Below are 27,398 nucleotides of genomic sequence, written 5' to 3' on the forward strand. Positions count from 1 at the left end.
TATATATATATATATATATATATATATGTATGTATGTATATTCTGGTTTCTGGGAAAGTATACAGGTTTTATGGCGAGGAGTTAGAACTTTTGATATTGAAATGATTTTGAAAAGCTTTGTTTTTGCCCACTCACACTTTCTGTTTTGCGCCCCTCCAAGTTTTAGTTAGTGGCAACTTGGACGGTTCACGAGGATTGTTCAGTGGTTCTGACAGAATATCTCAAACGTAGGAATACCTTTTGGCGTTGTGTATTTTGTATTCATTCTTTTGGACAATACTTAGGTTTCCTGTGCTCTGAATATTCGTCGCTCACATTTGCACTTGTACTACCTTGTTTAGTAGTTTGGTTTTTATTTATTCGTACTTTTATTATTAATTTTGCTTCCGCACTGTGCACATAGTTATATCACTCTCTCGTGACGGCCAGCACGCCTCGTCCACGGTCGAGGTGTGTCATCTATGGCTTCGCCACTAATCACAAAGCAAAAAAAACAAAAAACACAAACAAAAATAATGATCATAGAAAGATATAAAAAGTTAAAAAATAAAGAAAATTAAACAATAAATTTGATAAGTATTGACAAACTACATTGGTTAGTTTACACTATAAGGTATTAAAATTGTATCAATTTAGCCTTTAACCGAATTGATTGTTGAACTTTCATTAAATTGATCAAATAGTGTGCGTGCACCAAATTGATAGAAAAGAAAAACTTTCACTTACAAGTGAGAATTAATACTATTAAATCGTAATACTAAGCAGTAATGACACTAGAAATTTTTTTTTTTGAAACATATGATATTATCTTCATTAAACGGTGAGAAGGTGAGTTAAGCCTCATAATGAGCTAATAATAATGTGGTTCAAATTGACTAAGCCTCATAATGAGCTAATAATAATATGGTTCAAATTCATCTTTGACGAAAATCGAATCTAAGATCTCTCATTTACAAGTAAAAATAAACACTATTACACAATAGTACCAAGAGGTGACACCAGAAAATTAAATAGGCACGAATAAACTTTTTATGTTTTCGTCGTTATTATAGGATTCAGCTCATCTTCGGACCTTTCTCTGGGGATCCGGCCGGACGATTTCATTATGTCCGTTGGATGAGATCGTGCGGCCACAGATTAATTGTTTTTTCAAAACTCCTCTTCGCAAAACGGGGTCGCCAGGTCTACTCTCCTTCCGTTCCGGTTGTCTCTCTTCAGTCTTCCCCTTGTCTTTGTTAGGTTCATAACACACTTGCACCGGTCCCTGCAATATTTTGCTCATATTTCTCTGTCGCTGGTGCTGTCTTCTCCTTTTCCATCTCCATCTCTATCTCTGCGCAACTTTATTTTAATTTCTAAATTACGGGTTTTTTTTATTTGGAAAAATCCTTTCCAAAAGTCTTTTTTCCCTATGGGCTAATTCATCTCGTACCTCTGCTCCAAATCTCTCCTGGGAACCTTCCACCCCGTCTTTTTTTATCCGCATCAGTGGCTTCTTTTTGGTTAGCAGAGGGACGACTATTCAAGGAGTCACCAGATCCGCTGGTAGTATTCACCCTAGCCCACAGAGGAAATGAAGGCACAAGTCCTCGGGCGCCTTGAAGCATGTCCAAGGGACATGCCATGAATCAAGTGCTAGTTGAAGGCATTTCTCATTGGGCGTGGGAAAGAATTGGGAACCCCATTTCTTTCTTTAAATTTGGATTCATTTCCTTCGTCTCTGTCTGTATTTCTCTCAATTTGTAAACAATCAATGAAGAAAATATCGAAAATTTCGTCCAATAATTTTTGACAACCCAAGAACCGTGCTAGTTAGAGCATTAAAAATTACAGAACAAGAATTTCCTTGAATCTTGGTTATCCATCACGTAGGAGAATTAGAAATAAATAAATAAACTTTGAATTGTTGAATTTATGGGGAAGGTGGAGGAGGAGGAAGAGCAGAGAAAGTAAGGTCTTAAGATGAAGGAAAGAGGAAGAAGACCTCGTTTTGCAGAGAGGAGATGGATAAATAAATAAATCTCTGGCCGCACGATCTCATCTAACGGCCAGAATGAAAGCAAGCATCCCGATGGATCCCCACAGAAGGGTCCGGAGATGATCTGGATCCGTTATCTTAGGTTAGTGAGTTTGCTTAGCGAGGAGGTTGCTTAGTGAGGAAAAGAGGAAAGAAAAATGATTGGTCCGAAGGATTATAAGTCTTTTTCGATCATTTAAAGTCACTTACGCTCATGTCACTCTCTGCACTTTCTCATGGTTTCTCAATAAAACCTTAATTCTTTCTCCTCACTCTCACTCTCACTCTCAAGGTACTCCAATCAAACCCCAATCATTCTCTTAAACACTCGCTTTACGGTATGATTTTCGGTTAATTAGGTTTGATTTATTTGATTTGGGGTTTGTGGATCTGCATTTTTGGTTGCAGAGAAGATTTAGGAACAAAAAATTTCGGAATTAATCGTAGGAATATATGTCCTTCAATCAATCAACGTCGGATAAGAACGAGACTCGGTACCGGAAAACAGGGCGATCCGCAAGCTCTAATCAGCAGCACAGGGGATACGCACCCGCTTACCCTAAGGGCACCGGCGCCGCTGTAAGTGTAACCAGTGTAAGTCCTCAGGTTTCCGGTATGGTTCCTGCACAACGTGGCGACGTACAAAATGGAGCTCATAATTCACAACCCCAATTGCATGGTACAGATTTCGAAGTTTCACTTCTATCAGTCTAGAAATTTATTGGATAATATCATGATTGTTTTGTAGATTAAAATCTGCGTTTCCCATTTTGTTTGATTTTCATTTCTTGGCAATGTTTTCCTACGATTGATATAATGTAGGAGGTTCCGATGTACCCATTGCAAGCACAGCTCCCCAGGCAGCTGACGCATTAGCCCCTCAGAGATGCTCCCGAATTGTTCCAAAGCCTCCGACTTCTCAATCTGTCTCCGTGACTTCTGACACAAGAAAACCCACTACACCAGCAAAGCGTAAGTTCACACTCTGGACCATGGGGATGTTGTTGTAATCGATGTTGGGGAATGTCGGCATATTTTTACTGTTATATAGCAACGTTACGATGTCAATGCTAGATTTTCTTGGCAGTTTTCTCCCAAATAGGTGATTTAGTAATGTGTTCTAAGTTGCACGGATATGGATACGGTGACACGTGACACGATAAATTAAAAAAATAGAATACAAACACGGTTAGGACACGTCAATTAAAATATAATAAATTATAATAAATATTACATATATTAAAATAATACTACAAATTTATAGTTAAACATGGATGTATAAGGATTCCTGGTTATAAAGCCTCTAAATGAATATGCTTGCCTCTGTGTTTAACTAAGCATACCCCACGTGGAAAGAGAACCAAATAAATGAAAAAATAATAATAACATCATTTATATTGATAAATGCAAATAATCAGGCATTAATATTTTCTGTTGGTTTTAGCCCCAGGAGATGCGTCCAAGGGCGTTGCCTTTCAGCGTGGTTTTATAAGCCCTGGTTTCATGAATGAGATGCAGCCCCAAATGGGTCCTCAGATACCTCAGATGGGCAACTTGGGGATCAGCATGGCGTCACAATGCCCCCAGCAACTGGGTAGGAAGTTTGGCGGCCCTCGTAAAATTCCTGTGAAGATTACACATCCAGATACACATGAAGAGTTGAGGCTTGATAAAAGGACAGATTCATATCCAGATGGTGGGCCATCAGCCCCCAGGACTCACCCAAACATTCCTCCTCAATCCCAGCCTATTCCATCATTTGCACATCCTCATACTACCACCGGCTATTATGCCAATTCTTACAATCCCAGTCCCCTATATTATCCTGCTCCAAGTTCTCATCCCTTAACTAGTAGTCATATGCCACCCAATTCACAGGCACGGAGGTTCAGCTATCCAGGCAGCCAGGCTTCCCAACATGTACCTTTCATTAATCCGTCATCTCATAGTACCCTGCCTGTTAGCAAGTCTGGGTCCCTTGTACACAATGTGTTGGATCCACCTAACCTGGAACATGCACGCGATGTACGTAATGTAAGTGCCTCTGTTCCACCCGCAACTGGTCCTGTTGTAATCAAACCACCTGCTGGAACGGTTGGACAGAAGGTTGTCGACCCATTGCCAAACAGCTCAACTGTTGTTGAAAAAGGTGAATTATCCAAGCCTTCGAGACAATCAGGAGAAATTATGCAATCCGCAGGTGACCAATCCATCCTTAAATCATTGCCGGTGATGGAAAAAGTATCTGCAAGTGCAACTGCTACTGCTTCAGTTGAAAAACAGGTTTCAAATCTTTTGTCCTCTTCTTCAGATGCTCCAACTGAGGAGTCTGTACCAGTTGTGACCACCACTGAACCCAGAAGAATTATTGACAGGCAAGAAGGGGCTGCAAGACTTCACCATCGCGGGAGTGGAATGATGGATAATGATAGATGGAATAAAGGAGGTGCTGCCAATTTCCGAACTGGCCAAGTACCAAATTTTGGTGTTTTGAGGAATCCGCATGCACCGAAACTGGAAACCTCAGATACTGGAGTGCAGGTCCGTGGAGCGGATGATTCTGACAAAGATGGACATGAACATGGGGCGAAGAAATATTCCAGAGATTTCCTTTTGAAGTTTTCTGTGCAATATACGGAGCTTCCAGAAGGTTTTGAAATTATGTCTGATATAGCACAGATCTTGAATGCTAATGTGAATGCTGCTCCTTCTATTTATTATGATTCGCTCCCTAGTCCGGGAAGAATTGTTGATAGGCAAGGAGGGGCCGCAAGACTTGACCGTCGTGGGAGTGGAATAATGGATGATGATAGATGGAATATGGGAGGTGCTGCCAATTTCCGAACTGGCCAGGGACCAAATTTTGGTGTTTTGAGGAATCTGCGTGCACCGACACCAGTTCAGCAGCATGTTAGAGGGATCCTGCCTGGGCCTGCTCACTCTGTTGGTCATCAGGGAGGGATGCAAAGAAATAATTCTGATGCTGACAGGTGGCAGAGAGCTACGAATTTTCAACCTAAGGGCTTGATGCCTTCTCCTCATACTCCATTACAGGTGATGCACAAAGCTGACAGGAAGTATGAAGTGGGTAAAGTGAGTGATGAAGAGCAGGCCAAACAAAGGCAGTTAAAGGCTATACTGAACAAGTTAACTCCTCAAAACTTTGAAAAACTATTCGAGCAAGTGAAAGCTGTTAATATAGATAATGCCACGACTCTAACTGGTGTCATTTCACAGATCTTTGACAAGGCTCTTATGGAGCCTACTTTCTGTGAGATGTATGCTAACTTCTGTTTTTATCTTGCCGGAGAGTTGCCTGATTTTGGTGAGGACAATGAAAAGATAACTTTTAAGATATTGCTTTATAACAAGTGCCAGGAGGAATTTGAGAGGGGAGGAAGAGAGCAAGAGGAGACCAATAAGGCTGATGAGGAGGGTCAGGTGAAACAGTCTGAAGAAGAAAGAGAGGGGAAAAGAATCAAAGCGCGAAGACAAAGGTTGGGTAATGTTAGCTTGATTGGGGAGCTATACAAAAAGAGAATGTTGACCGAGAGAATAATGCACAAATGCATTGAAAAGTTGTTTGGTCAGCAACAGACTCCAGATGAGCAAGATATTGAAGCTTTGTGCAAACTAATGAGCACCATTGGGGAGATGATTGATCATCCAAAAGCCAAGGAGTACATGGATGCATATTTTGAAAGGATGAAAAGCTTATCAAATAACATGAAATTATCTTCTAGAGTTAGGTTCATGTTGAATGATGCAATTGATTTGAGAAAGAAAAAATGGCAACAGAGGAGGAAAGTTGAAGGACGAATAAAGATCGAGGAAGTGCACATAGATGCTGCACAAGAACGACAAGCACAGTCTAGTAGGCTGGTCCGTGGTCCTGGAATCAATCCATCAGCTAGAAGGGGGCCTCCTAGTCCAAGAGGATCAACTATGTTATCTTCACCTAATGTTCATAGTTTCGATAGAACTCTTCCAACTTCACCACCCACACATGCATATGGAGTAGCTTTAACACAAAATGTTCCTTCAGAAAATGTGTTGACTGAAGACCGCCTTAGAGATATGTCTTTGGCAGCAATTAGAGAATTTTACAGGTATATTCTTATTTTTTGAGAGAGCAGTCCTTTCTCATTCCTTTTGTCATGCATGCTTTAGACCGTTCTAATTAATTTTTGTTGTATTTTAGTTCAATGCATCTTTCAGATGTGATAATTCTCTGCGTGCTAAAAAAATCTGCCTATGATTTGCTTAACGTGATTATGCATTCAATTCTTGAAGGGAAAGTGGGGCATGTGTGTTCTGTGCCAGGGGAATGAATAGGACTTAGGAGCAATGGTTGGTCATCTTCCAGGATTTTTGGTCAACTTCAAGTTGCATAAATAGAATCGGGGTTGTTTGTCTCTGGCATTGAATGGACCCCACAGGGGGTGGTATAGAAGACAGGATGGAAAAGAAAGAAAAAAAAAATCAAAGTAGAGGAGTTGAGTTAGTTGTGATGGATTTTTTTGTGCGATTACTTGTATGCTATGTTATAAAGTGGTAGACACAATTCGTTCGGATTCTCATAAATGTAGTTGGTGTCAGAATATGGGATCCATGAGCAAAGTTCAAGTGGCATGGGATGAGTATGGTGTAGGTAGAGGTCCTTAAGTTTGAATTTATGTGTTAGAAAAGAAAATAAAAGAATGTAGACCGTAGGACAGTGATTTCTATCTATAATTGTTAGATCTCAATTGGAAAATTCACTTCCTACGCAGTTGGCCAATTGTTTTAGTTAAACCGCATGATTGCAATTGTTTAAAGGTTTACGTTTTTTTTTTCACATGTATTGAAAAATATACTTTAGGGTTTCTTTGCATAACTTACGCAGATATAGAAATAAATAAGTTTGGATCATTTTGTCATTTTTCATGTATGTCTTAATTTTTTGGAGCGTTATCTGCCCTCGTAACGTTTTGCTGAATTTATTGTTGTGCATTCAAGGATATTGAGAACCTTGGGAAGTTATTTTGCATGGAGAATTGTAGACTTTGTACAACATTTGACCTGCTACTTTGGAAACTTCTAGGTTGACTTGAATGCTGTGAATGTAATGACAAGTAATGTGATAACTAAATGTGTTTAGTTTAATTGTGGCCAGCCTCGTTTTCCCCTGCTTTCTTCTTACCATATTAAAACAACTCATTTTTGCCCTGATGCATCCGCTTGATGTCAGAGTCAGACCTCGGCGGATGCTCACAATCTTTGACATTAAAGATTTAAATACATATTGTTGATGTTCAGTCATTGGCTTTCCAAGAACTCATCTTAGATTACGTTCTAGATATATATGGTTTGATGTATTATGGAACTTCTGATAACCCTTGTTAAGATTTTTCATACGCTCCTCCTTAATTTTGTCTTCCTTTCTATTTTCAGTGCTCGAGACGAGAAAGAGGTTGCTTTACGCATTAAAGAGTTGAACTCACCAAGTTCCATCCATCGATGATATCTCTTTGGATCACAGACTCTTTTGAGAGGAAGGACGCTGAAAGAGATCTCTTGGCAAAGCTTCTAGTCAACCTTACAAAGACCCATGATGGAACTTTGAGTCAATCTCAGCTCATCAAAGGTTAAGGGAAAGTTTACATCTGCATTTGGTTATTGAAATTGATGGTCTTCTCGGTATTGTACATTTTTCTATTATTTAATTTCTTCTTTTATCTGCCCAGGTTTTTTTAAATTGTTCTGTCGACCTTAGAGGATACGGTGATTGATGCCCCGAGAGCACCAGTGTTTCTTGGCCTTATCTTTCCACAGGTCATTTTAGGAATGTCGTTTCCTTGAATCAGATCGGTCAATTAATACACGAAGATGGAGAGGAGCCAGGGCTTCTTCTGGAAGTAGGGCTTGCAGGCAACATTCTTGGGAACGTCTTGGAGATTATCAAGTCGGAGAAGGGTTTGAAGACGTACGGAGATTATCCGTACGTCCTCCAACTTGCGGTTGGAGACTTTTCGGCCCTCAGATCCTCTCAAATGAAGGATTCTAGAGAAATTTATTTAGAGATTAGTGATGCTCATTGTAATCGTGCTAGAAGGAATTCATGACTGGTAGCGTTCAAAAACTCATAATTATATGCCTGCAATGAAGAATTTTTGTACCGAAGTATGCATAATATGGTGTATGTATTCTATTATATCCCAAAAAAAATGTAACTAACTGCAAATTCATACGTATTTGTAAATTATTAAGACCTCAAAACTTTGCATTTTCTTTTTGTATTTATTTCGAGTGAAGTGTATTTTTAATTTTTTTGAAATTATTGTGAATATAGCAATTGGTTGAATGGTTTGGATATGTATTTAGGATAGTTTATGATGAAACAAATGCTTCCTCCCATCCTTTCAATGAATATATTGTTTGTGTTGCGAGAGAAAAGTAACGAGTTAATTGTATAGATCTATAGAATTGATAATTTGATACCCTACCTTCTTTTATGAGATATACAACGATAAATTTGCACTAAATGAAATGATGAAGGGGTAAATTTATACTCTACTTTAAATTAAACTAAATTATAAGAAAACAAATCCAACTGCCAGATGCTTTTTTTCTAGTTTATATTTGGTGTTGTATTTTTTTTTCTTCCAGTTAATGGACATAAATTAATCAGAGTCAGTACGCACTGATTTTGCTATGGTACTATTCTCGTTAAGTGGAGGGGTTTGTTTGACAAAAATAATCTTAAGAAGGTAGTCATGTGATCGTTTACGTGATAATTTAACGAATATATTGACAAATTTATCACGGAATGACCAAAATAATTTACTGTGAACAATGATGTAGGATAAGATTGGGGTGAATTTTTAAGAAGTAAAGAAAATGGAGCGCTTTAAAACTAACAAGGAATGGCGCATTAGAGAAAATCTCCACTCAAACGCCAAATATGGCGTTAAAATTGGAAGAGGAATATTGTGTTGGGATCTTTTGGTTGCTTGACAAATGAACTGAAGGAAGACAAAAGGACGCAGCGGGAATTCATATATTTTGCGTTCGAGCTCTGTTTTGAGCCCATGATACCTTTTCAAAAAGAACGCGACGTCTCAATTCAAACTCACTACTTTGCTGCGATGTATGATGAATTTTAGCCATCCGGGGTTGTTTAAAAGTCCAAAACTGCAAAATAAACTTTGTAATAAATTTTGAACTTTTCAATTTCTGTCGGAATTCATGTCATTTTAATTTCCTAACACCCTTGAGCTTCCCCAAGGCTGTGTTTATGTCTTTTTAAGCTGTTGTAATTCATCAATTTCAAAATTAATGAAAGAACCTTTTCGGTTTTCTCTCAAAATCTAGTGGACTCCAGAATTCTTTGTTCTTCAGGATTTACGTTTGTAATCCTTCACGCTCGTGATGCGTAAATTGGTATCAAAGTAGGGATTTACCCTGTTCTTTGGCAATCGATTATGGGAGAAGCAAAACCTTAAGCGACGTTGTTCGTAAGGGAATGGCAATAGATGCGGCGTGCGCAAAGGGAATTGCCCCGAGCCAACCTCATCTAGTTGATGTTGAAGATATTCCTATTTTCTTGGAAAGTGATTGCATTGAAGGTTTTCTCTTTGTGGCTTGAGGATGTAGAGAAACTTTTCAAGATACAACCAATTCCGAAAAGGAAGAAAGTGAAGATCGTTGCTTCTTGTTTAGAGGGTGATGTGCGTTTATGGTAGGATCAAATGAAAGAGTCTAGACGACAACAAGGTAAAATCCTATTGCTTGGCGTTTGTTGAAGTGACTAATTGTTAAGCAATTCCTTTTTTATTTATACAAATTGTATTTGGCAAGTACTGGTGAAGCATTCATTAGAAAAGAAGCTAAAGTGATGGAGAATGATATTTCATTATGCCAAGAAACGGTGGAGGTCAAGGTGGAAGAAATGAACAAGTAATTTTGCTTATTGAGAATCTTGTTGAAGAAGATCTCCTAAAACATGACAACCCACAAGTGGAGACCCAAGAAATTCAAGGTATGGGTGATTATGAACTGCTATGACTTTTGGAGAATCAGCAATCTACTAAATAGGGGTTAAATTCCATTGTTGACCAAACAAAAAAATTGGGGAAAGAAAATATTTTGATTATCGATGGCATATTTCAATCTTGTTTACGGAATTAATTTGATGATATTTCACCTAATTTCACTGAAAGTTGGGCTTCTCGAGTTGAACTTTCAGTGCTTCTCAACTTGAAGAATTTATTTGCTTAACAAGGGAGTTGCCAACTAGCTATCAAGATCGTTTTAAGAAGAACTCAAGGTTGAGTTTTTTTAAGTGGAGGAGTCTGATATAAGACAAGATATGAGTCAATTCCGACAAAGAAAGATAAAGAAAATAAAATGTTTCAAATTTTGAAAAAAGAAGAATTAAAGTTGGGAGATATCGGATTCATTTGATATGGCGACATAAAAGGCAATAAGAAGTATTTTGGTATTAGAATTGGGCGTATAATATATCGTTTTGAATAGAATTGTGAGCAGAACAAGAGTCATGGTCATCCCATGAGCCCGTCGTGTTTAAGGTCATCTAAGGTCGTTTTAGACTCCCAAAACAGCATTTAAAGTTTGTAATAAAAATTGTACTTTTGGCTTTTCGTTCAATTTATGTCATCTTAATTTTACTAAGATTCCTAAGCTTCCCTAGGGCGAAGTTAAGTGTATTTGAGCCATTCGTCTTCTATGTAATCATCATTCAAGAATTAATCAATTAACCTTTGAAATTTTCTCTCTAAACTTGTGGGTTCCAGCTTTCCGATTTTTGGGTTTACCTTTGAATCCCATTTACTATGCTCGTGTAATGTCAATTGGCATCAGAGCAGATGCTTGCCCTGTTCTAATGGCAATCAATGGTGGGAGATACAAACCTCTGTTCAACATTGATTGTGAGAGGGAGGCTCTTTATGTAATACCAAAGGTTTTCTATGGAGATTGCAGATAGTCTTTTGTTGATAAGGAATGCGTTGGAGAATTTGCCTTAGTTAGGAATGGTTTGAAATGCAATGAAAGATGATGTGAGGACTTGGGATGATAGAGTTGTACATCTAGTTTGCTACATATGGATGAGCAACATGGAATGTGAGATCACATGTTTTTGTACTCAGACCAATTTTTGAAAAGTTGATTGGCCAACCAATATTTGAGACCATGATTTTCTGAGCCCATGCTTTTGTAAAATCATGGTCACAAGTCGGACTTGCCCATGATCTCCAGCGAGGGGAGAATAATGTTGATTGGGGGGGGGGTGTGGTTGAACCCGAAAAAGGCTGCCTACATATCTCCCGGAAGGAGAATCAAGCCACGGGTGTAGTCCTAAGAAAGAATGGTGTGAACCATCCGTGAACTTAAATATTGGTCTGAGTACAAAAGCATGTGATCTCACATTCCATGTTGCTCATCCATATGTAGCAAAATAGTTGTACAACTCCATCATCGCAAGTCCTCACATCATCTTTCATTGCATTTCAACGCATTCCCAACATTAAGTTGACGAGTTGATCTCACAAACAATGGCGAAGCCAAGAGTTGTCAGGAAAGAGGCAAAATTTAAAAGGGTAAGATGTCCCAAAAAAATTTAGACAACCAAATCCTTTTAGATGGTAAACAATGTTAATGTTGTTTATAATTTATCAATACATTACCGACGGCGAGGTTTCATGTCATGAAAGCGTCGCATAATAGGCTCATTATCAATAAAAGCAAAAACACCTCTCTCAGTGTAAACAACCATACTATTACTCAACCATTCATTTCCCATTTTGTTTCACATTGGTGTTTTCACAATTTCTAACATTTTAAATATCGATTTTTGTGAAAATACCAATAGCTTAATTTACAGATATATCAATGAATATTTGAGAAAATATTGTATATGAACGATATTTAGTATATAAGGTAAGTAATATGTATCTTATTATATTTCATTGTATACCCTGTGTTATACATGTATCTCTAACTGAGTTTTTTTTACGAAAATATATAATGTGCATATTTTCTTTAATACAAGCGATATTACTAAAAAGAAAAATACAATTCTGTTGTAGGCATAATTTATTGAACAATTATGGAGGCCATATAAAGAGAGAGAGGGTGCGGCATAGAGAGATATGTAATTGTGAGGTGTGGTCTATTCCGCGTCATTGTGCCTTTATTTATAGTAGTAGGGAAGGTTAATTCCTTACCCTTTTAGGATTACAACTCTTAATAGGTAATCAACTCATAATAGGAATATAGGAGATATTCCAAGATACACTAGGATTTACACAATCACATCTAATCTAATAAAATTGTAATACTCCCCCTTGAGTGTGTAAATACTCAAGTGAATGGCACATCAGGTCTTCAATGATGAAGTAAAGTTGATGAAGTCATCGGCACAATGAGCGAATGCAAGTCTCAAATCAACGGAAGAATGCATAAAAAGGTAAAACTCACAAAACCTCGCTATGGTAAAACCCAAGGTGGGAGAAAACCCATAGACTAAGGAGAAAAGTGAGAAGTTGCATTAAGTCAAAACTATACATCTTTTGGACGTAAGTAGAAGAGCTCACAAGGGTATGATCAGCGCAGGATAGGTGTGTCGTTAAAACCTAGATAGGTAGCAAAAACCCAATGGCAAAAATGCTCCTAATCGTAGGGAAAAAGAGTACATTAAGATCAAGTGAGTATACTTCTGAATACTCCCCTTAAGTTTGACAAAACTTCCAAATGAGAACTACAAGCATTGCATATGATAGTTAGGCATACCAATTCCTCGGACAAGCTTCTGGAAGGTTGACTTCGGCAGTGTCGTCGTGTAAGGGTCGGCAAGGTTGTCTGGGATTGGCTTGCATGACTTCAATATCATGATGCTTTGCTAATGTAGATGTAGACGTAATATGTCTTGGTGTTGACCTCGTTGATATATCATGGCTTGGTCGGGTGGATACATGCGGTATAATCTTCATGGATCATCGTTAGGACTCAATGATGGATAGAAAACAGCAAGTACTTCGAATATACTCAACAAGAACTCCTAACCATGTCTCACTTGTGGCGTAGTAAAGTGAGGCAAGTCTTGGAACGATTCGAAGATTTTGCAACTAAGGTTATATCCTAGACCCCCAAGATATTGCAATATCCTTTGACGGTAAAGACATAACCATTCGGGGATTTTGCCTAGTGCGGGTTTGATAAGTAACCTACATCAGCATAACAAACAAGGCAAATATCATTCCGAGGATCAGGGGGGTCGGATCCCTTCGAGATGCGATGGGATTTGCCCTTGTAGTACCTTCAGTGCATGTCTTTAATACCAATTTAGTGGTTGCGTGTAGGCGCGGTGCTGTATCTTTACCAATAGATCAACAGTGAAAGAGATGTTCTATCTAATATAATGAGCTAAGTACAATGAAGTGCAAAGTTGAACTTAGATATGGAATTTCGGATTCCATAACCTCTTCAAGGGTCTCATTTGCATATAATGTATGGATGACCATAGGTATACTCCAAGGTAACACCTTCGGGGTGTAGTTTGACTGGTAGACCAAGGTACCGTCATAACAATACTTGAACTTTGGGTCAAGGCATAAACGAGTTTTCCTAAGATCCTTCGTCTCAAATTCCATCTTCAAGTGCGAGGCAGCTTTCTCAAGCTCTTCTAAAGTCTTAGTGAGATTCATGTCAACAACATAAAATGTAACTCTAGCAATTCAGAATAAAACTTCATAGTTTAACACGCAAGGGCATTCATTCATATCCCTGACTGATCAAATAATCACTTAGACGGGTATACCACATCCGTCGGATTGTAAGCGAATGCCTCAAACAAGTTAAGAAGGTGTTCCGTGGTTTTGGAACTATTTGAACCAGTCCATGTAATTCTTTTGGAACTTACATGTCCATCTCTATATCTATATCCCCATGGAGAAAACACTAACCACATTTCATAATGCTGCTATTAATCACAGGACATTTTGAGAGAAACCTTTCGTCGTAAGACGTGCATCATATTGCACTATTTCATTCATCTCATAACGCTTCCTTTCCCATTTGTAACACAACAGAGTTACCTTGGGCAGTGTAGGAACAACGGGTCCAAAACACACTTTGGTAAGGAATTTGACCTGGATTGTAATTTCAGTTGTCCAATCAGTTCTACGTTGTCACCTAATCAATGAAACACGGTTCGATATCTTCACTTTTCATTTATGTCGGCAGCTACCATATAAGTGAAAACATCATCGATGGTAATCTTATTTCAATTCCATTTAGCTCATCCAAACTAGTATACTGGACCAAGAACTTCAAGTCTCTGGAGTAATCTGGATTAATCTCATGAGATGGAAATGATTTGAGACAGCGATCGAGTATAGATTCATTTTGTTTGGTGTCTTCCTCTTCTCGGGATGTGAATCCTACGAACCGAGTAATCTGTCATGTTCCAGGCCAAGACAGATTGATAGGCTATCCGCCCGTGTACTGGACCGTCCAACAGGGGCGTCCAAATAGTCCAACAGGGGTGGCACACCCTCTAGGGATGTTGACTCGACGTCCATTAAGTACGTTTATCCTTGCATGCATGTTTGCAGCTGGTATATGATCTCGTCACTTCAGCTAGATCAGAGGAATGTGTCTGGGGAACCATTCTTAAAGCTAGAATTCATTGCATCTGCTTATCACACTTGTGCAGTATGGGGATCGAGACGAGACATAGTGGGCAACATCCACGCAACTTCTGTTGTTCTACAGGAACGTTAACGTTTTTATCTCCCCCTAACGGCTGGAAGACTGTCTAATTGAAGTGACAACCTGCAAATGAGTAGTAAATATATCGCATGGAAGGGCTCTAAGAGAGCTAGTATGAAGGAGAATCATAATTGACAAAGATTCACATCCTTCTTTGAGAACCCATGTTGGTACGTTGCGGCAGCGCAACTTGGCACATGGAATGCACACTCAAATGCATAAATACGAAAAATGTCAAGTTTGTACCCAGTAACCAACTGTAAAACTGTAACGTCAAAATGGTTGGGTGGCAATGGGGCTTAAGGCAGACCAACATAACTGCGTACAAGATGGGATAGCCCTAGGCAGAAACCAAAAACTTGGTACGTTTACCAAAATATGAACGATCATTTAAATTGTGCTTTATGACCGTTAGGCGAGGCTATTTGGGGTGAATCATGGGAATTCGATGTTCAATTATAAACCCAAAATACAGGTAATAATTTATTGCAAACGGTCAATATAAACTCTCCGGCATTATCCAGTCTCTCGGACTTTATAGGATAAGTAGGGTGGTGAACCCTTAATCGGCCAAGAGGTTTAGCAGCAATGTGTGTGGACAAACATGCGACCAGTTTGTCGATTCATCAACCAAAACCATAAGTATTTATATGGTCTGCATTTTGTTTGGATTAGTCCACATATATTCCCCTGAATCCACTATGAGAGTCGTGTTGTATCATTGCAAGGAATGATATAGAAATCAATTTCCCTAATCAGCAGGCTTGGCAAAGTGTGCTTGTAGGCACAAAATCCTTACTTTGGGTAAGAAAATGTGTTGATTGGCCCCAAATCAAAGCTGCATGCTCATTTTTGGAGGTGGTGTAAAGATATTCCATTCTATTTTCTTCGATGGTTTCATTTATGATCATTGTCATTTCGAATATCCTTAAAAACCCAGAATAGTGAGAATATAAGGCATCTTAAATGGTAATTCAGTACCATTCATACAACGAGGAGCGTGCCAATGTTCCTAATCAGGTTGGATAGACCTGAAGTCATTGTTAGAGATGTGATTTAGGTGTAAATTTAGTGTGCGTAGTATCGCATTCATCCAGACAACTAACTTTCCCACATTCCTACCTAATCACGTGTTTAATTGAATTTGGTCATACGTATACAAGAAACATGATTCAATTAACTCGTATTCGAGGACAATATCAATAAGATTATCCATAATTAAAACATACACCAAACTTGAATCCAAGAATATGGAAAAGTATTCACAAAGTAAATGGTTTACTAAGGGGATTCAGCCAACAAGGCCATCCATGTCAAAATTCTACTCTTCCAACAGTATTTGGTGGAGCAAAATTAGTCTCACAAATTGACTATGAGAATGGTACTCCTCAATGACATTGGTAGAGGCATAAACAGGTGCATAACCAATGATCTATTCAATCGAGATGGAAGTAGATTCTATAGGGTTGAGGTTCAGGAATAATATCCCTTATTCTTGAACTTTTAGGTCTTAGATGCCAAGGATCATGCTTCGGGCATGATGCCACACCTTGGCAGGCCCTGATTCTACCATATATTGTAAAAACAAACTCGAAATTGGAAGGTGAGAGAGACAGACCCCGAATTGGGTTCAGTAGGCTCCAGCCGAAGCTGGAGGGGTCTGTTTGGTAGGTCTCTGCCGACGCAAAGTAGTACGGTTCAGTGCATCTCTGTCGAAGCAGACCATATGCATTCATGCAGAAGTAGGGCATCACCATTCGGTAGGCTTTGACCGAATTGGGTTGAGCCATTCGATAGACTTTAGCTAAATTGGGTCTATACCTTTCTTTCACATTTGTGGTAGTAATCAAATCCGAAAATTTGGTAAACTTCCACTTTCTACACTTGGTGCTTCATGAGCAAGTTAGAAAGAAGGACGAGAAAAGTATTCTCTAGTTAAAATTCAATTAATTTATAAACTTCATAATTGTACACATTCATGGACATAATCATGGTGTGCTTCAAGCAATGTCTTGTACCCCACATAAAGTGGTTTCTATTAGAAACATCCAGATAAGGGAAATCAAACTTGTGACAGTTCGACAATCCATTGAATTGGAGAGAACAAGATTGTGATTGGTGCTATGAGAATGAATCGTCCATAAGCATCAAAGTTAGAACATTCAAGTTCTAAGACATGGTTTGCATGAAAAACGTCAGGTTTTCATGGGTATATTGTTTTATGAAAACTTCGGGTTTCAAGGGCACTAAATTTGAAACTACAAGTTCAATTTATTTTATGAACATTTAGTATATAAAAGAGAGGTTCCTGCTATAACACATAATGCAATATGTTGATTTAAGTGTAGTGGATTTGATTTGCTTCAGGAACTCAAGTGTGAGCGCTTCGAGACTGCGAAAGTGAGTCAATAGTTCAAAGAAGAGAAATAAAATATTGAATCGTTAATGTCCAAAAGTGGGCTTCAGGCCAATAATTTTGGATGTCATGTCAGATTAATGGACTGCTGGTTACTTTTAATTAATTCAATAGATCGGGACCATTCGAGGTCGATCCTAGAAGCAAAAATAATAATAACATTTGGGTTAAAATTATTTAAATATCACTTATTTAAAAAAACCATAGCCCAAAAAATTGGGCTAGGTGCAATGAGTAAGGCAAAGCCCTAGAGGCTTGGGTTGGTTGCAAAAACAGCACAAAAGTGGCAACAGGCCACGGGCCAAGGGTTTTTAAGCCCAACAGCAAGCTATTGGCATATGTGGGTCAAGACCATGGTGCAGGGGCAAGCCCAGCCGAAGCTGTGTTCATTGGGTCGTGGGACAAGCTCAGCCACATGGGCTGGCATATAGAATCACGGGCCATGGCAGATGCAAAGCCCAGCAAGCACAAAGCTTGTTGGCAGATTGGGCCAAGTTCACAAGGAAGGGCTAGTAAGTCTACAGCAGGCTTCCTTAGGGAACAGGCTGGGCTTCGTGCCGATGCAGGTTAACTAGGCTAAAGGCTCGGGTGGGTGTCTTGTAGCAAGCCCAGAAGGCTGCTGCTATGGTGGAGGTACGGCGATGGTGCCGCATAATGCCCAAATTTTTTTTTTCTTTTTTTTTCGACATAGTTAGGGTTTGACAAACCCTAAATTGCTTCTAATTTATTTATACGCTTTGACTCACAAATTCCACATAGCATAATTCCGTAATTCATGAAATGTATATGTATATATATATAGACAAATATATGAACATATACAATATATATATATATATATATATATATATATATATATATATCGGAAGGTAAATAAAAATGTAGGAGGTTCATGCATCATGGGGAATGTTTTCATGCTTCATGGTCATTTCAAATATCTTCCTTTATTTTAAGCGTACATGATTGGCAGAAAACCACAAAAGCCTTTGAATTTGTAGAAGATCCTTCTTGAAAAGCTGGAATTGCATCTCCAATGCGTTGTATCACGTTCAACATAGAAAAATTAAATTGAATCAATGGCATGTAGATCAATTCAATAAAATAATGGATTAATCATAATAAGAATGATTAAAACGTAATATTCACCTGATTGAAGATCAAACTCTTGTTAGCTCAGCATCAAGAGCGTGCTGATAACGTGTTGTAGACATAATTTATTGAATGATTATGGAGGCCATATAGAGAGAGAGGGTGCGGCATACAGAGAGAAGAGAGAGATGTGTAATTGTGAGGTGTGTTCTATTCCACCCCATCGTCCTTTTATTTATAATAATATGGAAGGTTAATTCCTTACCCTTTTAGGATTACAACTCTTAATAGGTAATCAACTCCTAATAGGAATATAAGAGATATTCCTAGATACACTAGGCTTTACACAATCACATTCCTAATCTAATAGGACTGCAACAATTTCTTATATAATGTTAGTTACTTTCTATTTTTCATAAAACTCTGAAGTAGAAAGAAAAATTTAAGAATGGTTTGATTAATAATTTCATCTCAGCGTACACTTTATGTTTCTTTTTTCTTATCTTAAGGGCATGTTTTCATTTTGGAGGTTGATTTTTTTATAATATTTGAAAAAAAAAAAAATCAAGAGTTCTTGCAGCAGTAGTTTCATTGTTAGCCACAACAAAAATAAAATTGTCATTTCAACTTAAATAGCAGTAAACCCAAGAACTGCATGCTTGTTTCTTCCTCATGACTTTTTTGAACCGTTGCTTCTGCAATAGTCGATGCTCGCACCGGAAAGTCCGATATTTAGACTTATTTCTTCGATATTCGCCAATAGTACCAATATTAAATGGATATTCGCTCATATCGGTGGGGTGGATTCTTGCCGATAGTATCAATAAAAAAAAAATTGTCTGCAGTGCATCAACAACGTTCTGTGTCGGTTTCGTTGAAGTTCAGAGGAATCAGGGTGCGAATTCTCGCTTTTAGGGGTTGATTTTTGACGATGAAGATGCGGCCACACCTCCTTATGCCTTTATGGCTTCACCATTGATCACAAAGCAAAACAAACAAAAAATAATGATCATAGAAAGATATAAAAAGTTAAAAATCAAGAAAATTAAACAATAAAATTGATAAGTATTGACGAACTACATTTGTTAGTTTGCACTATTAGATATTAAAATTGTAACAATTTAGTCTTTGACCGAATTGATTGTTGAACTTTCATTAAATTGATCAAATAGTGTGCTTGCACCAAATTAATAGAAAAGAAAAACCTTCACTTACAAATGAAAAAGAATACTATTAAACCGTAATACTAAGTAGCAATGACACTAGAATTGTTTTTTTTAACCAACGATATTATCTATATTAAAGGGTAAGATGTCAAAAAAAAAAAAATTTCTAACATTACCACAAACAGTGGCGAAGCTAGGAGCTGTCGTGAGAGAGGCAAAATTTAAAAGGGTAAGATGTCCCAAAAAAATTTAGACAACCAAATCCTTTTAGATAGTAAACAATGTTAATGTCGTTCATAATTTATTAATACATTGCTGCCGGCGAGGTTTTATCTCATGAAAATGTCACATAATAGGCTCATTATCAATAAAAGCAAAAACACCTCTCTCAGTGTAAACAACCATACTATTACTCAACCATTCATCTCCCATTTTGTTTCTCATTGGTGTTTTCACAATATCCAAGGTTTTAAATACTGACTTTTGTGAAAATACCAATAGCTTAATTTACAGATATATCGATGAATATTTTGAGAAAATATTTGTATATGAACGATATTTAGTATATAAGCTAAGTAATATGTATCTTATTATAGTTGGTGTCAGAATATGGGATCCATGAGCAAGGCTCAAGTGGCATGGGATGAGTGAGGTGTAATAACTGATATAACAGAAATATAGTTAGAGGGGTATTATTGTAAGTAGGTTATATGGCTATATAAGGGATTGTATAGCTATCATTTCCAAAAGTTCATTTGTATACATTTTATCCATTCAATCAATACAATCTCTCTGGTTTTTCTCTCTATCATCTTCCTTTTCCTCTGTACCAACTTTATATTTTGCATTGTAGTTAACATGGTATCAGAGCCACCAGGCTCACGCCATGGATCCTGGTGGTCGATTCCTTTTCCCTTTTGCTTTTCATTAATTTCTTTTTCTTTCTTTCTTCTTCATTTTTTTTTTTCGGATTGAGATTATGACTATTGGTGGTGTGATCTTTACTGCTTCCACTAGTTATCTGTGATTCGAGAGATGAATTGTTTATGGTTTTCAACTATATCGTCTAAGGTTTCAAAATCAAGTTTCATAGGCTTCCCATATCTCAGAGGGTTCGGATCTGGCAGCAGTAGCGGCGATCTGTTCATCAGAAAGTCGCGGAGGAAGTGATGGATGAGTTCTTGATTGGTGGGTTTGAAGTGGAAACCGCACGGCACAAGGGAATGGTTGTCTATTAACACCAGAGAGAGAGATAGAGAGATGGAAACCCCCGTTTCTTGATTTGTCTGTTAATGTTTGCCTTTGCGTTTTGATCGGACAAAAGCAAGAGAGCAAGAGTGATTATGTTAGTGTCTTGGTGCAAGATCAGGCTTCTGAATTCTTGGTGGTGTTCCTAGATCAACTCTCTGAATTATATTTTCTGTGGCTTTGATCAATGCTCTGCTATCTGCTGTGGAGGACATCTCAAAACTTTGTGCAGTCCATATGTTTGACAAAATGCACAACTCAAGATTTATTTGTGCAGGTTATGTTTTCAGTTCCTTTTCTCTGAATTCTGAACAATTAGAATGAATCTTTTCTGGGTTTTTTGGTGGTTGTTAATGGTTTCGTGAGCAGCTGGTATGCCTATCTCGACATGAGGTTCATCATTTTCACAAATCATCTTGAAAAATTATGAACAGTTGTTTATAATGAGGATGCTTCTGACTATTCTTAGAACATTGAGGACGGACTGACCAAAATTGGTTCCGATGCATTTACATACACAGGGTTTAAGCTAGGAATGAATCCTAGATGAATCTACGCGCAAAGCGTTTCCATTGAGCTGCATGGTTTGGCTTTGTATATTTCCGTCCTTCGGTGTTAGATGGTATTCTTCTCTTTCTGTCGAACTTCTGAGACCCTGGTGGAGTTTGGTCACATGTGATCTATGAGGCTTGTGTGATTTATGTTTATGTCGCAGCGTCCAGGTAGTGTTGAAGGCAACTCTGGCCTCGGCCATGGTGGTATTGTGCATGTTGATCTACAATTTCTGTGACTTGGACTCTCTATGATTTCGTTTTGTGTGAAGAATGAAGAAGGTTATTTATACTGAGGAGTATTATATCTGAGATTTATGTATTTTGAGAAAAGAAACGGAGTATCAATCTCCCGGTATAATTTTTTTGTTGTTAAGTTTCATGTCAGCGAAGTGAAAAGAAGTGTCATTCTCCTTGGTTGATTTGGGTTCTTGGAGTGTCATTCTCCTTGGAAGATTTAGTTTCTTGGAGTGTCATTCTCCATAGTAGATTTAGTTTCTTGGAGTGTCATTCTCCTTGGAAGATTTAGTTTGGTAGATTTAGTTTCTTGGAGTGTCATTCTCCTTGGTAGATTTAGTTTCTTGGAGTGCCATTCTCCAAGTATTCAGTGAGTTCTTGGTTGCATTCAAGGGAAATTCAAGAAGCACGTCACCAGTTTGCAGCAAATCAGAGGTTCCAAAAAGGGTCCAGTCACACAGTGCCTTAATGTCAACAACTCCAGACTATCATACACTGCTCCAAACTGCAAAAGACAGGGGTTGAAGCAGTGCAGACATCTTCGTTTCGTAGTTCCAGATCAGTCTCAAATACCTAGCTAGCTCAAACTTCACTTAGATCCTCCAAGTTTAGTTTGAGGGGGGAGTAATAACTGATATAACAGAAATATAGTTAGAGGGGTATTATTGTAAGTAGGTTATATGGCTATATAAGGGATTGTATAGCTATCATTTCCAAAAGTTCATTTGTATACATTTTATCCATTCAATCAATACAATCTCTCTAGTTTTCTCTCTATCATCTTCCTTTTCCTCTGTACCAACTTTATATTTTGCAATGTAGTTAACAAGGTGTAGGTAGAGGTCCTTAAGTTTGAATATCTGTGTTAGAAAAGAAAATAAAAGAATGTAGGCCGTAAGACAGTGATTTCTATCTACTCTAACATTCTTCTTGGTAACCTACTCATCTATAATTGTTAGGTCTCAATTGGAAAATTCACTTCCTATGCAGTTGGCTAGTTGTTTTAGTTAAACCACATGATTGCAATTGTTTGAATGTTCATTTATTTTTATTTTTTTCACATCTATTGAAAAATATACTATAGGGTTTCTTTGCATAACTTGCGCAGATATAGAAATAAATTTGGATAATTTTATAATTTTCCATGTATGTCTTAATTTTTTGGAAGGTTATCTGCCATCGTAATGTTTTGCTGAATTTATTGTTGTGCATTAAAGGATATTGAGAAACCTTGGGAAGTTATTTTGCATGGAGAATTGTAGACTTCGTACAACATTTGACCTGCTACTTTGGAAACTTCTAGGTTGACTTGAATGCAGTGAGTGTAATGACAAGTAATGTGATATCTCAGAGGTGTAGTTAAACTAAGATTTTAAAGGATTTTAAAAATGAGAGATTTGATATGATTAAAGAGGATTAAAGATTTCTACAAAATTTATATGGATTTTAAAGAATTTGAATGAATTGTAGTGAATTGTGGTGGAAGGATTTGAAATTCTAGGGGGTGGGGTTGGATCCTTTTTACTCTTGGTTATATATACTTTTTACTCTTAAATCCCATAAAATCCACAATTTATTGAAATCCTCCAAAATCTTAATTTTTTTTAATACACTTAAATTTGGATGGATTTTAAAATACTTTAAAATCTTTTAATTGACTACATCTAGATTTAAATGGATTCTAAAATCTTTTAATTGACTACACCTAGATTTGAAGGGATTCTAAAATCCTTTAATTAACTACACTAAGATTTTAAAGTCTTTTAAAATTCTCTCAAATCCGAATTTGACTACACCCCATAAATGTGTTTAGTTTAATTGTTGTCAGCCTCGTTTTCCCCTGCTTTCTTCTTACCATAATAAAAGAACTCATTCTTGCCCTGAAGCATCCACTTGATGTCAGCGTCAGACCTTGGTGGATGCTCGCAATCTTTGACATTAAAGATTTAAATACATCTTGTTGATGTTCAGTCATTGGCTTTCCAAGAACTCGTCTTAGATTCGTTCTAGATATATATAGTTTGATGTATTATACAACTTCTGATAACCCTTGTTAAGATTTTTCATATGCTCTTCCTTAATTTTGTTTTCCCTTCTATTTTCAGTGCTGGAAACGAGAAAGAGGTTGCTTTATGCGTTAAAGAGTTGAACTCACCAAGCTTCCATCCGTCGATGATATCTCTTTGGGTCACAGACTCTTTTGAGAGGAAGGACGTTGAAATGCGTAGAATAGACTCCTTAAATGTAAATGCAGGCTTTGCGCCTCTTGTAATGTAGGGTTAAAGCACGGTGCACTTGTGAAGAGCCTACCATGGTGGAAGGCCACAAAAGAATGTTCAAAAAACCCTCTCACTAGTCAACTTAATATTTGATTGGTTGAGGGTTTTTGCTCTTCACATATAAGCATGCATTTTAATCACATTAAAACAATTTGGTCCTATTACAACTATTGGTCCATGTGGTTGATTTAGTAGCATATGATACTCCCACTATGCTTGTAAAACATTTTTAAAGCAAGATTATATGGTATTACTAACATAAACTTTGTATTCTTTGCTGGACTGTATAGTTGCCTTTAAGGCCTTAGGATGACTATTAACCTTTAACTTGATCCAACACGAGCTAGTGTTGGATCTCGGTCTAGGAATGGTGATTGATTTTAGTATTATAGTCAACTGGTATTCCTTTTCAATTATGTGTCTTGGTGATTTTGGGACTATTGTTTGGTTAATCAGTCTCCAAGTTTTGTTCATTTGGTCGGCTTCTATGTATTGGTATTGTTGGCCTTTAGTCTGTTTTGAACCATGGTTAGTTGTCAAAAGAAATTCTTTAAGGGATATTTGCAGAAACCATAATCGTCCAAGTGGTGTATGTGCAAAATTCCCAGTTGAATTTTTATTAAAACAAAAAGAATAAAAGGTTTAAGATATTTAATAAAGATCAACCATGACATCCATGCTTTTGGTAAAGATAAAAGCTGTAAAGGCCAAACTCACATTATTGGAGACACTTTACACCACAATCGAATCTTTATTAAAACAAAGAAGAAGACAAAGTTAAGATGTTTAGTAAGATCGATTTGGACAAACATATTCTTTCATTCTTTATAGATTTCCATTTTTCTTTTCACATAGAAAGTCACATTACTGGAGAAACTTACATTTCTATCAAATCTTTATTAAAGAAAGAAAAAAAAGAAGTTAAGATATTTTGTAAAGATCGATCTTGACTTGTAAGTGAGATGTCTTAAGTTCGATTCTCGCCAAAGGTGAATTTAAACCACATTATCGCGAGCCCATTGTGAGGTTTAGCCCACCCCTTTAGTGTAGACAATATCGTTTGTTAAAAAAAAAAAAAAAAAAAAAAAAAAAAAAAAAACATAAGAGGAGTACTTTTAATGTAAAGAAAAGCTCGTGCTCTTTTACAACATTTGATCATATCAAATTACAACAAAAATCTATACTTTCCCATGGTTCAAACAAATTTGAGAGACGACCAATCACCTAACTCAATTATCGTAGGCTTAGGTTCATAATCACGATTTCTTTAATTAATTAAAACTTTAACTAATTAAACTTGAATGCAATAATGTCATTTGGTCTTTGTATCCATAGAATTGATTTAAATAGAAATAAATGAAATGAAAATCCAATTCTCATTTAAAAAGAAGACTATTTTGTTCTCATCCTAATTTGGGCTAAAATGCAATAACCTCAACTTGGGCTATAATGCAAAACACATACTTTTGGGGTTTTGTAAAAACACAAAAGTTCAATTCTTCATGTAATTATAACTTTTTGAATAAAGAGTCTTGCTGGACTTTCTTTTTAGGCGAGTCCTGCTAGCATTTCTCTAATAGAAAATCGGCAATACTTAAAAATTAAGGGGGTATTCAATTAAGATTTTAAAGAAGTTTATAGAGTTCCACATAAATCCGGGTGTATTCTTCAAGATTTTAAAGTAGTCCATAAAACTCGATGTGTATTCAATAAGGATTTGATTTTAAAGTATTTTAAAGAGTGCAGAATTTTATAATGTTTTTTAGGCATTAGGAAATTAGGCCTCTCTCCCCTAAGATTTTGAATGAATTCACCTAAAACTCACATGAAGTCTATGAAACCCCATTAAACTTCATGGATTTATAATTCTTTTTCAAATCCTTCAAACACTCAATAGAATACATCTCCTAAAGACGAAGATAAAGATTAAAAGGTAAAAGAAATTGAAACTAACAATGAACAATATAATTTTTTAAGAAATTGACTAGTTAGTAATTGAAAAAGAATGAATTAACATAATTAAATTTTCATAAGAGAAGCGGTAAACAAGAACAAAACTCATTAGACGACCTGTGCATATAATAGAAAATTATCGACACGCGGTAAACAAAATGACACATGGGATTGATGCACTTAGGCAGAGATGTGTACATCTTTTTTGTTAGGCTAAGATGCTTTAGTAAAACACAATAAGAAGATACAATGGACAACTCAAAATGGTCCATCCGAAACACAAACATAAATATCAAGACACAAAAGCTTCATCAAAAGATATCGCTACCTGAACACTACCACAAACAGTGGCGAAGCCAAGAGTTGTCCGGAGAGGGCAAAATTTAAAAGGGTTAGATGTCCCAAAAAAATTTAGACAAAAATATCCTTTTAGATAGTAAATAATGTTAATGTCATTCATAATTTATTAATACATTGATGCCGACAATGTTTTATGTCATGAAAGCGTCGCATAATAGGCTCATTATCAATAAAAGCAAAAACACATCTCTCAGTGTAAACAACCATACTATTACTCATCCATTGATCTCTCATTTTATTTCGCATTGGTGTTTTCACAATATCCAAGGTTTTAGATATCAATTTTTGTGAAAATACCGATAGCGTAACTTACAAATATATCGACGAATATTTTGAGAAAATATTTGTATATGAACGATATTTGGTATATAAGCTAAGTAATTTGTATCTTATTATATTGCATTATATACCATGTTTTACACATGTATATGAAACTGAGTTTCTTTTATGAAAATATATAAGGTGCGCATTTCTTTAATACAAGCGATGCTACTAAAAAGAAAAAAATACATTTCGTATATAATGTGAGTTACTTTCTATTTTTTATGAAACTCTGAACTAGAAAGAAAAATTTAAGAATGGTTTGATTAATAATTCATCTTAGCGTAAACTTTATGTTTTTTTTTTCTTATCTTAACAGCATGTTTGAGGTTGATTTTTTTATTTTATTTTATTTTATTTTATTTATAATATTTGAAAAAGAAAAAAAAAATTGAAGTGCTTGCAGCTATAGTTTCATTGTTAGCCACAACAAATTAAAACTATACATTTCAACTTAAAGTAGTAAACCCAAGAACTACATGCTTATTCTTCCTCGCGACGTTTTTTGAACCGTTACTTCTGCAACAATCGTTGCTCGCACCGGAAAGGCCAATATTTTGACTTATTTCTTCAATATTCGCCAATAGTACCAATATTAAATGGATATTCGCTTATATCGATGAGGCGAATTTTTGCCGATAGTACCTGCAAAAAAAGCCTCGCACAGTGCAGCAGCAACGTTCTGTGTCTATTTCGTGCAAGTTTAGAAAAATTAGGGTGCAAATTCTCGCTTTTAGGGTCAATTTCAGATGATGGAGATGCGGCCGCACCTCCTTGTGCCTCTATGGTTTCGCCACTGATCACAAAGCAAAACAAACAAAAAATAATAATCATAGAAAGATATAAAAAGTTAAAAAATAAAGAAAATTAAACAATAAAATTGATAAGTATTGACGAACTACATTGGTTAGTTTACACTATAAGGTATTAAAATTGTATCAATTTAGCCTTTGACCGAATTGATTGTTGAACTTTTATTAAATTGATCAA

The 27,398-nt window shown here is 36.8% G+C and overlaps 1 protein-coding gene across 3 annotated transcripts; it reads left to right on the forward strand.

The window, feature by feature from the left end:
* Window positions 1–2,141: 2,141 nt before the first annotated feature.
* On the forward strand, window positions 2,142–8,275 carry LOC137734203 (eukaryotic translation initiation factor 4G-like). 3 transcript variants are annotated; one of them, XM_088697912.1, is made up of 6 exons: window positions 2,142–2,309; window positions 2,426–2,696; window positions 2,840–2,989; window positions 3,471–6,126; window positions 7,451–7,643; window positions 7,744–8,275. In XM_088697912.1, the coding sequence occupies exons 2-5, from the start codon at window positions 2,471–2,473 to the stop codon at window positions 7,518–7,520; spliced, it is 3,102 nt and encodes a 1,033-aa protein (XP_088554038.1). In that variant the 5' UTR covers window positions 2,142–2,309; window positions 2,426–2,470; the 3' UTR covers window positions 7,521–7,643; window positions 7,744–8,275. The 3 variants fall into 3 exon arrangements, with proteins under 3 accessions (XP_088554038.1, XP_088554036.1, XP_088554037.1); XM_088697910.1 differs by having other exon boundaries at window positions 2,143–2,309; window positions 3,462–6,126; XM_088697911.1 differs by having other exon boundaries at window positions 2,146–2,295; window positions 2,424–2,696; window positions 3,462–6,126.
* The last annotated feature ends 19,123 nt before the right edge of the window (window positions 8,276–27,398 follow it).

The sequence above is a fragment of the Pyrus communis genome, chromosome 7 (assembly GCF_041283825.1).
Source record: "Pyrus communis isolate YQ-2024b chromosome 7, ASM4128382v1, whole genome shotgun sequence".
In the NCBI taxonomy this organism is placed as follows: Eukaryota; Viridiplantae; Streptophyta; class Magnoliopsida; order Rosales; family Rosaceae; genus Pyrus; species Pyrus communis.

Bases quoted from the DNA above. Each gene is read 5' to 3' on its own strand.
- LOC137734203 (XM_088697910.1), top strand. From the start codon at position 2,471: ATGTCCTTCAATCAATCAACGTCGGATAAGAACGAGACTCGGTACCGG. The intron at 2,697-2,839 runs GTACAGATTTCG...GATATAATGTAG, and splicing joins TTCACAACCCCAATTGCATG to GAGGTTCCGATGTACCCATT. The intron at 6,127-7,450 runs GTATATTCTTAT...TTCTATTTTCAG, and splicing joins GCAATTAGAGAATTTTACAG to TGCTCGAGACGAGAAAGAGG.